General features: G+C 51.1%; 1 protein-coding gene across 7 annotated transcripts in view; it reads left to right on the top strand.

Annotated features, from left to right (window-relative positions):
- Window positions 1-15,259, top strand: part of VAV2 (vav guanine nucleotide exchange factor 2) — a 155,589-nt gene that overhangs the window by 105,991 nt on the left and 34,339 nt on the right. For all 7 annotated transcript variants that reach the window (XM_030000125.2, XM_030000122.2, XM_030000121.2 and 4 more), the window contains exon 4: window positions 10,794-10,862. In XM_030000125.2, the coding sequence (XP_029855985.1) occupies window positions 10,794-10,862 (69 nt within the window). The remainder of the gene's footprint in view (window positions 1-10,793; window positions 10,863-15,259) is intronic.

Here is a 15,259-nt window from a genome sequence, read left to right as displayed (position 1 = left end):
CGAACAGAGGTACTGTGCAAAGGTTCTCCTGTGCTCTGGAGGACGAGTTTTCATTCCAAGTTTTCTCGAGCAAACTCAGCTCTCTGGAGGACAACCGGACTTTTGTTGCAGGTCCCAATAAACCAGGATTTTTTTTTTCTTAAAGTTTTTTTTCCCTTAAGACTTTGCTGCTGCAGCCCTGGCTGTTCTCCGTTGCCCATGGTACATCCCAGCGTCCTCTGGGGTCCGGCCGTCGTCCAGATGTGACGAGCTCCACTGACTTGAATGTGAGCTGTGAGCGGAGGGGGCATGTGTTTTTTCATCTCCCTGAGATATATGTTTTTCCTGGAAGCAGAGTTTTGCAAGCAAAGCAGGAGGTTAAGGAATATTGGCTCATGCTGCCTGCATGCATTTTTAATGTGTGCACAGTGAAACCATCTGAAAACGGGAAGGAGTTAGCATGTTCAAAGGCCTTTTACTGAGGCCCTTAATCTAAGTAAATCCTTTATATATGAACTGAACCTCTCAGTGACTTTCTTCAGAAGGCACTGCAGTTAATAAAATAGATTTCAAAACATTTGCAAATGGGGAGGAGGGGTGATTCCTATTTGTCAAGAGGAGGTTTTCTCCTCCGGGAGCAGCGGTGGTGCTCTGGCCGGGTGGCAGAGGGAAGGAGAAGGGGATGGTTGTGTTTTCCCCATCCTGGGGGCCAAGGCAGGACCCCCTCCGGTCGGTGGCACGGCACAGCTACCTGGTGACAGCTGGTGGGAAGAATAAGTGACATTAGGTTTACCTCCAGGCAAACACAACGAGGCCAGCCCATCGCCCTAGGCAGAGGTTTACCTTGCATGTAAACAAATAAATAAATACAAGCCAAAATGCTGATTTTCTTGGCAATTAACCTCTGCACGTCACATGCCCTGAGGTGACAGAGCAGATTTGCTGGCAGTCGAGGGCAAGCCCTTGGCTGGGAGCTGCCTGTTGCCTGCCTGTGGCTGCAGGGCTGGTTTGGTCTGGGGGAGCGGTGATGGTGATGGCTCTTTGGATGCCTGCGAATCCCCTCAAAGTCCTGTACGTTAGGAGCTGGGATTTGCTGTTTTGCTTACAGGAGGCTGGACACGTCAGTGGAGGAGAGAGACCCTCCTGGCTTTCCAGAGTAGGGGCTGGCATCGGTCCTGATGCTTGCCCGAGCCCCTGGGTGCCCTCCATCCCAGCAGATCCAGTGCCGAGCGGGTGTCAGAGCTGGGGTGCCCACAGGCACCCTGTTGAGTGCAGACCGCCGTCCAGGCCATCGTGTCTCCATTTTGCCCATCTCTACAACGCAGCTGGTGAGTTGGGAGGAGAGAAGCTCCAGGTCGGAGCTGCCTCTGGTCAAGTTCAAGGCAGGTAAATGAGCTGTACCAGCATCTTCCCATCAGTGGGGATTTAACCCAGAGGAGACTTTCCTACCACCCTGCTTTGCCTGCAAACCCCATGCCTTGCTAATGAGGTTCAGTATTGCTCAGCTTTGCCCAGGTAAACTATTAAAACAGACTGACGGGCTCAAAATGAGGTTTGCAGCATTATCAGCCCTGGAGTTTCTGTACTTAACGGCTTGCCAATAATATCAGGATGTGTGTAGGGGTGAAAGGGAGGAAGGATGGGAAGGGAGAGTCACAAGCGTCCCGCCTGCGCCATTCACGGGGTGGTAATATTACCGTGCTGGGCGGGCGGCGTTCCTCGGTGTGGTGGTGCCCTGCCAGCCTGCAGGAGAGGGGCAGAGGGGGGCAAATGGAGCTGGACCTGCGTGGGCAGCCCTCGAGCCCCTGCCCTGCACAATGTGCATGTTTCTCTGCTCCCGGTGTGTGTCATTTGCCGGTCAGCTGTGTTTGATCTGGAAATTCCCCCGCCCTTCATCCACCAGTTCAGAATTAAACCTAGAGTTTTGTCCAGGTTTCATGACTTTAGTCCATTTCCCCGTCTGACTGAGCCCCGCTACGTTGTGGGGGTACCCTTACGTTTCCAGTGGTGGTCTCCTTGTGGAGGAGACTGCGATCCTGCCAGCTAAACCTACTTCTTGCAAAAGATGGGATGGCACAAGCCCTAGCGTAGCTGATCAAGGAGACATTCCCCTTGCTGTCCTAGAGAAGAGAAGGGAGATAAGGGGAAATCTTTTATGGGATTTGCAAAGATTCTCCAGCACGGTGGAGGCTTCATGCTGATCATAATTGGTCTCTGGTCCCCCTGCCCCTGGGGATGGTAGCTCAACTCAGGAGGCGGATCCTTCCATGTGTGAAAATGGCAAGCAATTAAAGTTGCTAGCAATTAAGTCCCAGAGTGTCTTCTGGTGAGGAGGTAGTTACGGGACCTCTTCTCCTGTAAGGTTGGTTTTACAAGGGCTGTTTTATTCATTGCCAGCGTGCACTCTGTAATTGCACTTTGCCCATTAGTTTTTTTACTGCCGTTGTGTATCCATTGTACGTGCTGTAAGCGTTGCTATAAAATGGATATAGAAGGCTGTGGAAGGAATCCGTGGCTGGAAATACGTATGGGTGCTGTGCAGCGCTCTCCTGTGCTCCAGGGCGTCAGGGACTGGGACCAGTCCTGGGACTGACCACTAGTCCTGACCAGCACAAATCCGCGGAGGTTCCGCCGCAGACCTCGCAAGCCCGGGGTCGAGTGGAGATGGCCTCCTGTGACATGGACAGACCTTCTTTAGGAGGTACCGTAAAGCTTCTTCCTTTGTCAATAAGCAGGATCTTTGGCTAAAAGCAGTTCCTTTCCGGCTAAAAATGTTTTTAACGCATTTATTTTGGCAAGTATGTATCCTCACAGACTTGCTCCTAAGAGAGTCTGAAAAATATCATTGACATGTTTTTCTGTGCGGCTGCTTTGTAGGCTTGGGAGATGCTGAGGTCACCCCGTAAGCATCTGCTAGTAAAAGCAAAAGCAGTTTCTCTCGCCCCCTCCCCACCAGCAGCTTTGCATGATGAAGATACAATTCCGACGTGCGCAGCTCTGCTTAATAGCCACATGTGGGGCTTGCTGGTTTTTGGGGTGCACCTGCCTTGTTATCACTCATCGACTTTGCCCGTGTAGTGCTTCCCTCGGGGTCCCTCCTGTGTCACTGGCCACCCTCGCACCATCTCACCTTTGGGTGCACCAGCAAGGCATAAACAGCTCGCTCTCCTGTGCAGGGTCGGTGCATAGGTTGACAATCAAAGGTGCTGGAAAGGTCTCCCTGAAATGCAGTCCTTGCCCCAAGAGAGAAAGGAGATGGAGTCCTTGCCCCGATGGAGAAGGGCTTCAGGCTCGGCTGGTCCAAAAGGGGGGACTCGGAGGTTGGGGGGGCTCCTGGCACTGGGGGACAGGAGGGCTCGGGGCTGGAGGCACAACCGTGGGCTGTGCCTGGAGAGAGGTGTACTCAAGTGCTCTGGGACAAACCGTGTCTCTTTGCACCCCACCGGAGAGGGGGAAGCGTACGTCTTTTTGTTCCTTGTGGACCACAGAAAGCGCTGCTCAGCCCAGGTGGTCTGTTTAGGTCTGGTTTGCGTTGCACAGTAGGACCCTGCTTGGCTGGGATGTGCTGGTGGTGCTTTCGTGCAAACAGTCAGCGGTGCTGGCGCTGGTCTGGAAGCAGGCAGAAATATATATTTAGGTAGTTATTTGTTTTTATTGGCATGCGTTACATAGGATTGCAGCTGCTCAGGTACAGCAGAGAAACTGCTGCTCGGACTGCTAAAAGATTTCCTTGTGCTGCTTTGCTACAAGTTAAAAATGGGGGGTTTAAGGGTTTTGTTTTAACAAAAGTTTTCCAAAGTTAGGCAATTGCAGAGCCTTGTGGGGATGTTGTTAAATACCGTGGGATGCGTCCCAGGTCTTTACGTCCTGGCTGTGATTTATCCTTATGCTCCCCAGGTGAGCGGTGCCATCTGCCCAGAGTGAACGTGCCCGGAGGGAGCTTGGCTTAGTTCGCTGGCTCGCCGGGGTGAGGGCTCTGACCGTCTCCCCCCACGGTGGGTGCAAAAACCCTCTGCCCCGGGGCTGGGCTCGGCAGGGCACTGCTGCGGTTTTGAGCCAGCAGATGAGCTGTAAGAGCATCCTTCCTCCTTCCCGGCCCGTTGCTCACGCGTTCCTGGTGGAAGCAGGGCCATGGGGACATCCCTCCGGGAGGGAGGGCTGCCCACGTCCCTGCCCAGAGATTGATTTTCAGCCACGGCGTTTTCAAATCTAGTTTTCTTCTGAGTCAGAGGCCTGGGCCAAATCATTTTTTAGTGATCGGTTGTGCTGTTGCTCCAGAGGGTTTGGGTTTTTTTCCCCTTTCTTTTTGAGAAAGATGTTTCTGGATTCCCCTTTTGATTTTATCCATCTGTTATCGTCAACGTGGAGCTGAAGTGAGGAGAAAATCATACCGCTTTCTTGAGCGAAGCATTGGTACATGAGAATTTTTTAAAAATGCGATAATGTGTTGAAACATAAAATTATATGAGCTGTTATTTTCTTGTCTCATAGTCTCCAGAAATACTCGGTTCAGATTTGAGCTAAAGATAAAGCAGGGCATGCAGCTAACCCTTGGGCACTGTGCAGTGCACTGTGCTAAATGCTGTAAGTACTCTCCTGCAAAATCATCATCTTTGTGTTATCTGATGATGTAGCTTGCTGTTTCCCCACTGAATTTCTATCAGAATTAATCTTGTGAGAATTTTTGCAAGTTCCAGACCACAAATAAAAGCAAATAATAATTTTTCAGAGGACATGTCTAAACTTTGGCACAGCATGAGGTGCTTCTTTCCAGAGATGAGTAATGTAACACAATAGTATGATTTTAATTAAATTCAGCAGCTTTTGGTATGCTCCGATGTGTCTTGTTCTGCAGGGAGAGAATTGATTCCATTCTGCTTTATAAAAATGGCTCTTAAGCATTAATAGCGTGGTTTTCATCCATCTCACAGCACTTTACCAAAATCATTCCCTGACACTGTTCCCATTTCACAGATGGGAACCAAAACTCAGAGGTGCTGCCTGGGTCGAGAGCGGGGCTGGAGAAGCAGCTCCAAGTCACCTCTTTGCTCGTCCCTGGTCAGCTCACAGCCACCTCTTGGTACGTCAGTAAATTAAATGCTGCTTTAATCTGCCTAATCCCACCAAAGCCGATGATGAATGCATTTTCAGTTGTATGTAAACATCTTGCAAACCCACATGGTTTTCTTTGGACGCCTTCGGGAGTGCTGTGCTCACGAAGGCATGATGGCGTGCCCAGGGGACCCGCTACAGCTCCGGGGTGCCAGAACTGATGGGGGACCCATGGGGACGGGGTGATCCCGTGCTCAGGGAGTGGCTTGCCATCCTGAAGAAAAAGAGGAGTTCAAAAAAAGGGGAAAGGTTGGAGCTATCGAAAATGACGTGCTACGAACAGCCAACGTCTGAGCGCTTCCCCTGGAGAAATGTATTTTGGGATTGAAGCAGCATTAAACCTCAGCAGTGGGACAGATGGACCCATCTGGAAGCACGGGAGCTGAAGCCAGCTGCGAACCCCCCACCCAAACTCACACGGAAAGCACAGCCTGAAGCCCAAAACCTCGGTGAAATCACAGAGTCCCGTGGGTTTTCTTTGTATTGCCACGATACTTTCTTCAAAGCGGGGTTGTCGGAGGGTCTCTACACCCAGCCATGGGTTTTGTGAGCTACAGCAAGGTGTAATTATGGTCTGTAGATACCACGCTATGGAAATGTTTTTCTGCCAGATCCTGAGCCAGGAAGACTCAGCACAGCCCCATCCATCCCAGCAGAGCTGTAGAAGCTCTTTTGTGCCAGCTTGAGGCTCTGGTCCTTCCATTTATGAAGAAATCCCTCGCAGAAGGGGCAGCAGATGGGAGCAGCTCAGGTTTCACGGGTGTCACATACTCCACCTGCTTTTTAAAACACTGAAGTGTGATCGCTGGACTTAGGAAAATAGGGGGGGATTATCGTGCTGGTGTTGGGAGGCTGGAATCCTGCTCCCAGTAAGGGACAAGCCACCTCCTTTAGTCTCCTGTGGGTGTTTGCACAAGCCATGAAAACCTCCTTGCAGATCTGCCTGACAGATGATATCCACCGAGAGCAGCCTTGGATGGGAACACCTCCGTGGGACGGTGGGCAGCGAGTGGGACAATTGCACCCTGCCCACTTCTAACCAGGCTTTCTGTTCTCACAGCTGGTGTTTGACCCCAAGAAATCAGAATGGAGACCGGGAAAATAGAAAATAAGTCATGCCGGATCCTCCCTGCTCTGTCACACGTGGATTTGAGGCTAAGATGCTACTGTACAAAATTACCAGACTAAAGCTGACCCATCCCTGACCCTCTGTATTCTCAGTGACGGTATCACGGAGGTTAACAGCTGGCTTCATTTGCTGGGACAAGGCACCCAGATGCTGAAATATGTTCATAAATAAATAAATCTTTCTGCTTATTGCTGTTAGAATTGCAGCCTACCTGGCTCTTCCCATTAAATAATTCAGAGGAGAGAGCAGCCAGGCAGTGCATCGAGCTGCGCCTTCTCCCCGCAGAGAGGATTACTGCAGGGGAGCGCGCGGGGGTGGCTGATGAGGATACGGCGTGGGATGGATCATGGGGTAACCCGAGTGACTGCTGAGAGCAAGGGAGGGGTTTTGCATTAGATGCCTCCTGAAATATTAATTGATTATCCCCCTGTGTGATGTACTCTGGCTGCGGGCTGCTCCTGCCTTGCCTTGCGAGAGCTCGTTGCGTTTGCAGGGTGCTGTGCTGTGCATGCGCGAGCTCTCTGGCCCAGAAAGTAGCCTAAATGTTTTGTAAGATCAAGGGGGTGCTTTGCATCGCGTGTCGAGAACGATCATCTGCTCTAAGTCTTGTCCTCAAGAGGAGAAGCTCACTCTAAACTCCGTAACAAATTACTTGGTCTTTCCTTCTCTTTTAGGCTCTAAAACAAACACATCAGATTGATCCTACTTTCGTTCTCTTCTTTGATCTCTGGAAGCGATGCTGCTGAATGCTGTGGGGTTTGTCTGTGAAGAAGTCTACTCTGGGAGGTTTATTATCTCTAAGAGCCTGTTCCAGCGGTGTTTGATGTTGCTGGGGCTTTTGCTCTTCATCTGAGTGGGATCAGGCTTGCTGCAGCCCAGGCGCGGGCTGGGAGGATAAATGGCTCAGCAGGTGGTTTTTCATGATGGTGGAGTGAAAACCAAAGTCTAGTGCTTAACTAATGATACTGAATAAGAGCCATTTTCAAATGAATTTAAATGAACTGGGATTTCTGCAAACCTGTTGGGTTTCAGTGAACTCAAAATACTTTACTCATTACTGTTGGGCATTCCCAGCTATAGCGTTTAATACTGTGTATGGAGTTGCAATGCACCTGGAGATCTGTAACAATTTCCCAGGGAACCAGGAGCTTTTAGACCCCCTGACTTCCAATGTTTCTCCTCTTTTTTAAAAAAAATAATGACATACACACTGGTCCCAAACAATGCGGTTGCTCTTGGGGAGCTCATGGCTGGAGAATGTGCAGCACCATCAGCCAGCCAGATGGAGATGCTTCTCCCTGCATGGTTGGGGCCAAGTTGATAATCTGCATGAAGGTGCCTAAATGCAAGTGCTGTGCTGGACCTGGATGTGTACAAGGGGAACCCCAGTGAGAAACAGTGGGTTATAAGTTCACCCAGTTGATTTTTCTTAGAGTTGCCTTGATGTGGATCTAGTGGGGCAGGAGTGAGAGCAGGGCTCTTTTCCCCCCGGCCTCTCCCCACCACATCAAATCTGTTTCTGCAGCCAGCTCAAGTGGAAAATGTCACCCTGAGACGAGCCTGGCCCGCGGTGGGGAGCCATGAAGGTGATATGATGGGAAGCGGCAAAACCAGTAACACAGGGAATAATTGATGGGACAGGGCTGGGGTGGGCCTCCTGCCAGCACTGCCCTGACCACCCCTGGTGCCAGTGCGAGTCTAGGTAGAAAAGTGTTTAATATGTTTTTCTATAGCTGGCTGCTGGAGGTGCATCCTCATCGGCTCATTGCTGGAGGATTAATTTTTCCTGTGTTCAGCGGAGAAAAATAATGTAAATGGATATATAAGGGAACTTAAGCCAAAAGTAGGGATATAGTTTAAATAACAGCCATAATTAGAGAGGCTAAATTAAATGATGTTGTTGCACACAGGGCTTTTGGGGAAGAGCAAGGACCGTTTGGGCAAGAGCTGCCCAAAGCCCATGGCACGGTCCCAACCCCGGGTGACTTGTCCTGCAGTCTGGCACCCTGTTTTGGAGAAGGGGAGAGGAGCTGTGGGGAGATGGGAGCTCCGCTCCCGCAGCAGTGACCTGGGGACACGGGGAGCCTCTCTGGAGCCGCTTGTGGCATGGGCAGCTGGGGAGGGAGGCACGAACAAAGGGCAAACCCAAGGCTTTCTCCAAAAAGCCGTCCTTCAGCTCCAGATTTTCGATGGTCCATTTAGTAATCCTCTCCTCGGTGTGACTTTCCTTCTAATTGCATTCTGTGCATCCTTATTTAGCCATTAGCTGCTCTTGCGGAGATACAGGTTATTAATTCCTCCCCTGCCCTGACTTTCACTCCGGTGCTTTACCAACGGTCAAGGTGAAGCTGGGAGGGCTGACGGAGCTGCCGTCTCCATGAAACTCTCATTAGAAAATATTTTTCTCTTTGCTGTCTCCTTGTCTTACATGGGGGGGTTTGTCACAGGAACTGATTACACCTCAAGCCCAGATTTACGGTTGGAAATGTGTGCTTGTGATTTTAATATTCTTTATGGCTCTTTTACTTCTTTCTTTCTGGCATGGTGAGCAGTGGAGAAGGAAATAGTCAGAGATTAAGAGCAGAAGATGCATGTAAAAGAAAGGAGGTCATGTCTCGTGGTGTATTTTTTTTCTTTTTTTGTTATTATTTTTAACAAGCGATGTTTAAACAGAGGTCACCTCTGATTTCTCCTTTCTTGCTGAAGCTATGCAGGATGGTGTAGCCCTGCAGCAGCGGCTGCCGTACCCCCTCGCCCGTCGGGGCTGAAGCCTGAGACCGGTTCCCGTGATCAGCTCAGCCATGCGCAGGAGGAGCCGGTGGCTTTTTTGTCTGCGCTTCACGTGGCTTTTGTGTTTGTCACTAATCCCTAGGCGACAGCAGGGGAGAGGAAATGCACGCAGACACGCACGTTTTGTAAAGATCCTGGGCGCCTCCTGGTCTCTCACTGCACCTTTATGCTTTGAAGTTTCTCTCCAAAACGGGCTTCTACCTGACATCTCGCAAACATGTGGGCAGCTGTTTGTGCCAGATGTTGGGGCGTTGGGATGATCGCCCAGTGGCAACCGCTTTGCAATGAGACTATGAGAGCAAGCACAGCCCCATCTGCTCTTCCCACCCATCGCTCTCGTCCCTCCCGTGTTGCAGCTTTACACGTGGGCATGGTTAGACGTGCCAACCTTGGGTGCTCCTTGGTTCCCGTGGGTTTGCATCTCCTGCAGAGGCACGGCAGCCCTGATAGCCGGTGGAGCGTGAAATTGTCCCGCTCTGTGGCTGGGGTCACCGTGGCTCTTTTCCCTCCTGGGCTCACCACCTGGCCGTGGTTTTAATTGAACTCGCTGCAGGTTTGAGCACTATTTCAAAACACTTGGTCTGAAGCTGCTCACCAAAGGAAGAGTGAAGTATAGCAGAGGAGGGAAGGCAAATTAATGCTAGAGACAGGATCCAAATATAGCAAATTCGGGGGCTAGCCAGGCCATGTATTAAATCATTCAGGAGAGGCAATCTGTCGTGAAAGCGGGAGGGTGGGAGGGAAGAGGAAGAAATTGCTCTTGGGGGCAGTTAAAAGTTCTCCCTCACAGCATCAGCATCCCATCCCGTGTAGCTCTTACCCTGGGGACCCCCGGCTGCCCTTGCCGTGATGCCCACGGGGGATGGACGGAGCTGCCCTGCTGCAGCCCCCGTGCCCCGCGCTCCGGCTGGAGCAAGGCTTGCTGAGACCAGCCCGACGCAGCCGTAGTCGCAAGGTGCATCCAGCCCCAGCAGAGCCGTAGCCCACCGTGGCCCCGTGCCAGCGATAATACATTGCGTTTAATTAAAGCAGTATTTTTCATCTCCTTCATACATTATTTGGTTATTACTTCAGAATGAGCCAAGGAATTCTTGCTTTCCCCCCACTCTCTCTCTTTCTCTTTTAATCTGCTTTTTCCCCCCTTCCTTTTGCCCTTTTGGTGTCCTTTCCCTCATCCCCAGGGTTTTCACTTTTTTCAGCTATCACAAAGTTGTTAAGATGAGGAAGCCCAAGTTTTGTAACGACTCGCTCATTCTGGTGGGATCGGCTGCTTGCAGCGGTGGGAGATGCCGATGGGATGTGGCTCGGTGTGCCCCGGCCGAGCGGGGCAGGAGCTCGCAGGTAGAAAGGCTCCATCACAGGTGGAGAAGGGGGTGTTTGTCTTAATGAGTCCAACACCGGACTTGAATTAGATTTCTACTGAGTCGTTTGTGCAGCACCAGCACACCGGGGAGCGGCGGCTCAGACACGGGGTCTCAGAGATGCTGTTAGACGATGCAGCTCCTCACTTCGGTCCTCAGATGGTGCCCAGCGGTGAACCAGCCTCACCACCTGGTTTCTGGTCCTGCCGTGCCAGCGCTGCCCGCGGGAAGCAGCGGAGATGATGTCTTCCTGGGACCTAACGTCTCAATAGGAAAAAAATGTATTTGCAATGAATGTTTTGTTCTGAAACACCCTCTGCTCAACTGGATGCTCGGGGCTGGGCTGAGTTCAACTGGGGCTGCAGGGGATCTGCTGTGAGGGGTGAGACACCAATAACGCTGTCATTCCTCTCCTTCCCCAGGCCCTTCCCGTCGGAGGAGACCACGGAAAATGATGACGATGTGTATCGGAGCTTGGAGGAGCTGGCGGAGTAAGTGGCCTCACCTTCTCATGGGGAGGGGACACGAAAAGGGAAAAGTTGCAATGTAGTTCCAGCAAAGACAGATAAAAATTGACAGCAGGGCTCGGAGAGCCGGGCGGCTGCTTTGATCGTCTTGCCAGGAGATTTTTGTGCTCTTACAATAGTCCATCTTTTCCCACGTAGAGCCCTAGGAAACATCGCTTTTAATCGGGCTGAGTTTACGAGTGGCTCAGTGGGGGGCGAGCGGGGCCAAACCCACGGGGAGCCCCTCCGCACGCTAAATCCCATCGTTAGCTGCAAGACCCCGGGACGTAATTCATCCTCTGAGCCAACCGAAGCCGAGCCACTGGCTAGGACTGGGGTACTCATTGCTAACTCAGCACTGCACCCCTGCCCCGTGGTGGTTTTGGGGCTGCGTGGGTGCTGGCACACGGGTCTGCATCCCCCGGGAGTGATTTTTGGACCACGCTAGCCGACCCCAGGGCAGTCCTTGGCAGGGGACCCAGCCTGCCTGTCGCTGGTGGCACGGTGGGATGTGGGGTGATGCTGCTGGGCTTTCTGTGTCTATATTTGTCTGGGTCTCTGGTGTCTGTGTTTTGCTGCCCACGGTGATGATATAACGGGCTTTTAAAAGCAACCTTGAACTACAACATATATGGTGAAACGTGGGCGCTATCGGAATTCGATGGCAGCGTTCCCGTCAGCCAGGGTTTTACTTATGAAGTGCAGTCTGTTTCATATGGAGGGAAAGTCTGTATGGGTGGATATGTGGCTTTATACAGTTAAATATTATTGTTCCACAACATAAATAATAAGGCTTCTTAATCCAATGAGTTCCTTATGGCTTCAGTTATTACAAAAGTAAATCATAAATTACTAGTCGAGGGAATGGAGTACCGTGGAATCCCCCGCTCGCGGTTTGCTCCCAGCAGCTACAGTTTAATAAAATTTTAACTTATAAAGGGATCCTTTCAAGAATAACATTTCCCCTCCCTCCCCAAAGCTCTCAAAATCCCTTTAATATTGGGTTTTAAAATTCCTGATTCTCACACATAGGCGTGCTTTTAATTGGAGAAAGGTTTGTGTGTGAACTCGCACACAAGCGTTGGGGAGGATGGCAGCCCTCTCCTCGAACCTGGGGTTTTGGCGCGGTGCGCTCAGAGCTCGGAGCAGGTTATTCGGTGTTGAAGATGGGTTCCCAGCTTTAATTGCTCTGCTGCCAGAGGTGCAGCTCCCACAGGGTGGAAGCTTCCCAAACTGTTCTTCGGACCTTTGCTCGTGGCTGTGAGAGGGGTTTAGATACCCAAGTCCTGTGCTCAGGTGACTTAGAGGTTTATTTCTTATTGATAGCCCTGTTCTGTCCCAGATTGTCTCCAGCTTTTAACTTCTTTTTTCCCCATTCTTTGCAAAATCCTCTTCTTTACCTCTTTAGTTAGGACCACTGGGGAAAGGCGGGTGTAAATCAGCATGGGGATATTGCACTAATTCCTTCATCCAGACCTGTGCTCCCAGTGCAGCCAGGTTGTGCACGGAAACACAACCTAAGAAATGGAGATGTAATTCACCCGTAACTGTAAAAACCCCAGAAATGCCCCGGAGAGCCCCTTAGCATGAGTGTTGCCGCTCCCGCTGCCTGGTGACACATCAGCAATAGTCCCCTTTTCTCCCTTGGACAAGGAGCGTCTCTCCGTGCTTGACAAGGAAACTTTCACTGGAAATTTGCCGGTCACAATGGTGCATACTGGGCACCAATGCTGGGCGCTGACAAACCACGGGACCGCATGAGAAAGCTCTTTCTTAGCTGCTGCCGATCTTCAAAGAGCTGAACAAGGGCGTCATTCACAAGCTGGGAATGATTCAGTCCATCCAACATCTTTGCATTTAATATTGCTGATGATCCGGCAGCCTTGGGAAGATCTGAGGGCATCCGAAATGCTTTACTGGAGGCGAGGAAATGATTTTTGCAGCAAGCGGTGAAGTGACCCAACGTGTGGAAGGAGCCACTACCAAAGAGCACAGCCAGGCGTGGCAATCCTCCTTTCGCAGGAGAGACCCGTCCATCTCTGGGTGTTTTTCCCACGTTAATTCGCTGCATCTGTGCAGCTGAGTGATTCTTTTTGCCCTTTGGATCAATTTGGAGGGATGCACAGTTCAGTCTGTAAAACCAGTATGAAACATGCTGCTGCAAGGGGCCAGCCTGCCGTCCCCGCTGGCCTCAAAGGGCCGGGGTGCAGGTGAGGAGGGACAATCCCGGTGGGCTCGGCACCCCCACGTCACCTCCCGGGAGAGAGGAGTCTCCCAAAGGGAGTTCTCTCTGGGCGTTGTGCTGCTGGAATAAAAAGTTCAGGATAAATATTGAACTGGTTCAAGCAAGATGTTTTGGGGGCTGGTACGAGTGGGGGTTTGGAGAATTGTCAAAATGCTTCATTTCGACCTTAAGTACTTAAGCAGAGTGGTTTGGTGTCCCCCATTTGAGATTTTGGCTGAATTCCTGTTCTGCAAAGCATTCAAAATATAAACCTATTTGTGACGGAGGTGCAGATTTGGGAAGTAGAAGAAAACGGGCTTTGTCCCCGTTGTCCCCACGATGCTCTAAAGAGCGAAGACCTTCATCCCGGCGGGCAGCGAGGTCCCTCCCGGTGCGGAGCAGCCACGGCAGCCGGGGACAAAAGCCATCACCGGGGCTTGGAGCGGATCAATAACAGTGCCACGAGGGCCGTTTACATGCGCTGCAGAAACAAGCTGTCTGCGTGCAAGCACGGGGTGGCCGCAGGGTGCTGGTGCGTATAAAGGATGTTCATGCCTTGATGAACCCATTGTGTTTTCACCTTTGGGGTATTGCAGAGATAATGCCGGGCTGCATGCAGCTCCCCAGCGCTGGGTCAGCCAGCCAGCAGATCAAGGCAGATAATTGCCTGGAAACAGCTATTTATTTAAAAAAAAAAAAAAAAAAAAAAAAAAAAGGCAAACCCCCCAAAACAAAAGAACAATTGGTGATGGAAAGGGCAGGGGAAACTAAAAGGGTATCAGGGGAGCTAGAAAGTTCTCAAATTCCCTGTCTTCAGCCCGCCGGCCCCTCGGTTTGCTTTGCCATTGGCCAGATGGCAGCCTGCAGAGAGCCCGGGCAGATGGCAAGGGCTGGCCAGTTTGCAAGTGGTGCCTGATCGATACTGGGAGGAGCAGTAAAGGGACGTTTGTCCTCTGCTGCCTGATTTATTTCAGCGTGCCCTAATGCCAGACACTAGAGCAGCAGCCGGTTTTGGGGGAGTTTGCCCAGGAAACGAGCAGGGCTTTGCAACGGCAACACGCGGGCACGTTTGCTGGAGCCTGCCCCCAAAAATCAAAGTGACCCTTGTCCTGATGAAGCTCCCGCGGGTCTGCAGGGGTGTGAGCTGCCGCCTTCCGCATGGCTACGGCTGCTGGCCACTGACGGCACTAGGCAGTTATCCACCTTACATCTTCCCCACCGACTGCTTTTCCATCTCTCTTGATGGCTGTTTCAGCTGCCCCAAACCATTCTGGTATTTCTGAAGTTATACTTGACATTTAACCTAAATTTTCTCTGCTGCCACTTAAGCGCTCTCCAGTTATTTGGTCTCATTAAATTTATGAGAGCAATTAAGCCTGGTCCTCCGTACAGCACCAGAACCTTCTTTATCATGAACCTTCTGCACTTCACGGCGCTGTCCCTCGGCGCTGGCACGAAGCCCGGCAGGCTCGGTGGATTACATGTCGGGTGGGGTTTGGGTCGTTTGGTAGCTATTTGAAGAATTCAGAGTCAGGCAGAAGTGCTATGAATGATTTGACATGAAACCTTCAATTTGCATAACTTTTACCTCCTTTTTTTCCTTTAAAAGTGAATTGCTTTGAGGGGAGAAGTTGTAGTGTTGCAAAAAGGACAAAGAAAGTGTTTTAAGCAAAGCAGCTCCCTGCCAAACCCTGCGCTGGAGCCGGTGTGTGCACCCGAAGGCGCTTCGTCCCGCAGGTCGGTGTCCCCCGGTCTTGTTTCGAGCCGCAGCTCGCTGGGCATTTATCCCCAACGAGAGTATTGGCGGTAGTCGTGTATTTCCAAACCTTTCATCGTAGAGAAGGGGAGTTGCAGAAGATCTGCCTGGCCTCAATTTCTCAAGCGATGCAACTTGTTTGGGCCCAGACTCTGCCAACAACCTGGCTCCTGCCAAGAGCTTCTTGCTGAAGTTTCTCCTGCTTCTTTCACTGCTGTCACCAGTGTTGCCTCCTCGTATCTTCCAAAATAGTGATGTGATCAGCAGAATTTCTCAAGTGCATTAGAAAAAGTAATGAATAGAGAAGCCAAGGTGAGATGATAAGTTAGCTGCCACTTTTCTCATTATTTTTGCTGTGTTGGAAAAACCACACACGCCAGCCAGTTAAATAAATGGCTTCGT

This window comes from Aquila chrysaetos, chromosome 24 (genome assembly GCF_900496995.4).
Source record: "Aquila chrysaetos chrysaetos chromosome 24, bAquChr1.4, whole genome shotgun sequence".
Classification (NCBI taxonomy): domain Eukaryota; kingdom Metazoa; phylum Chordata; class Aves; order Accipitriformes; family Accipitridae; genus Aquila; species Aquila chrysaetos.
This window is presented reverse-complemented; position numbering and strand designations above follow the sequence as displayed.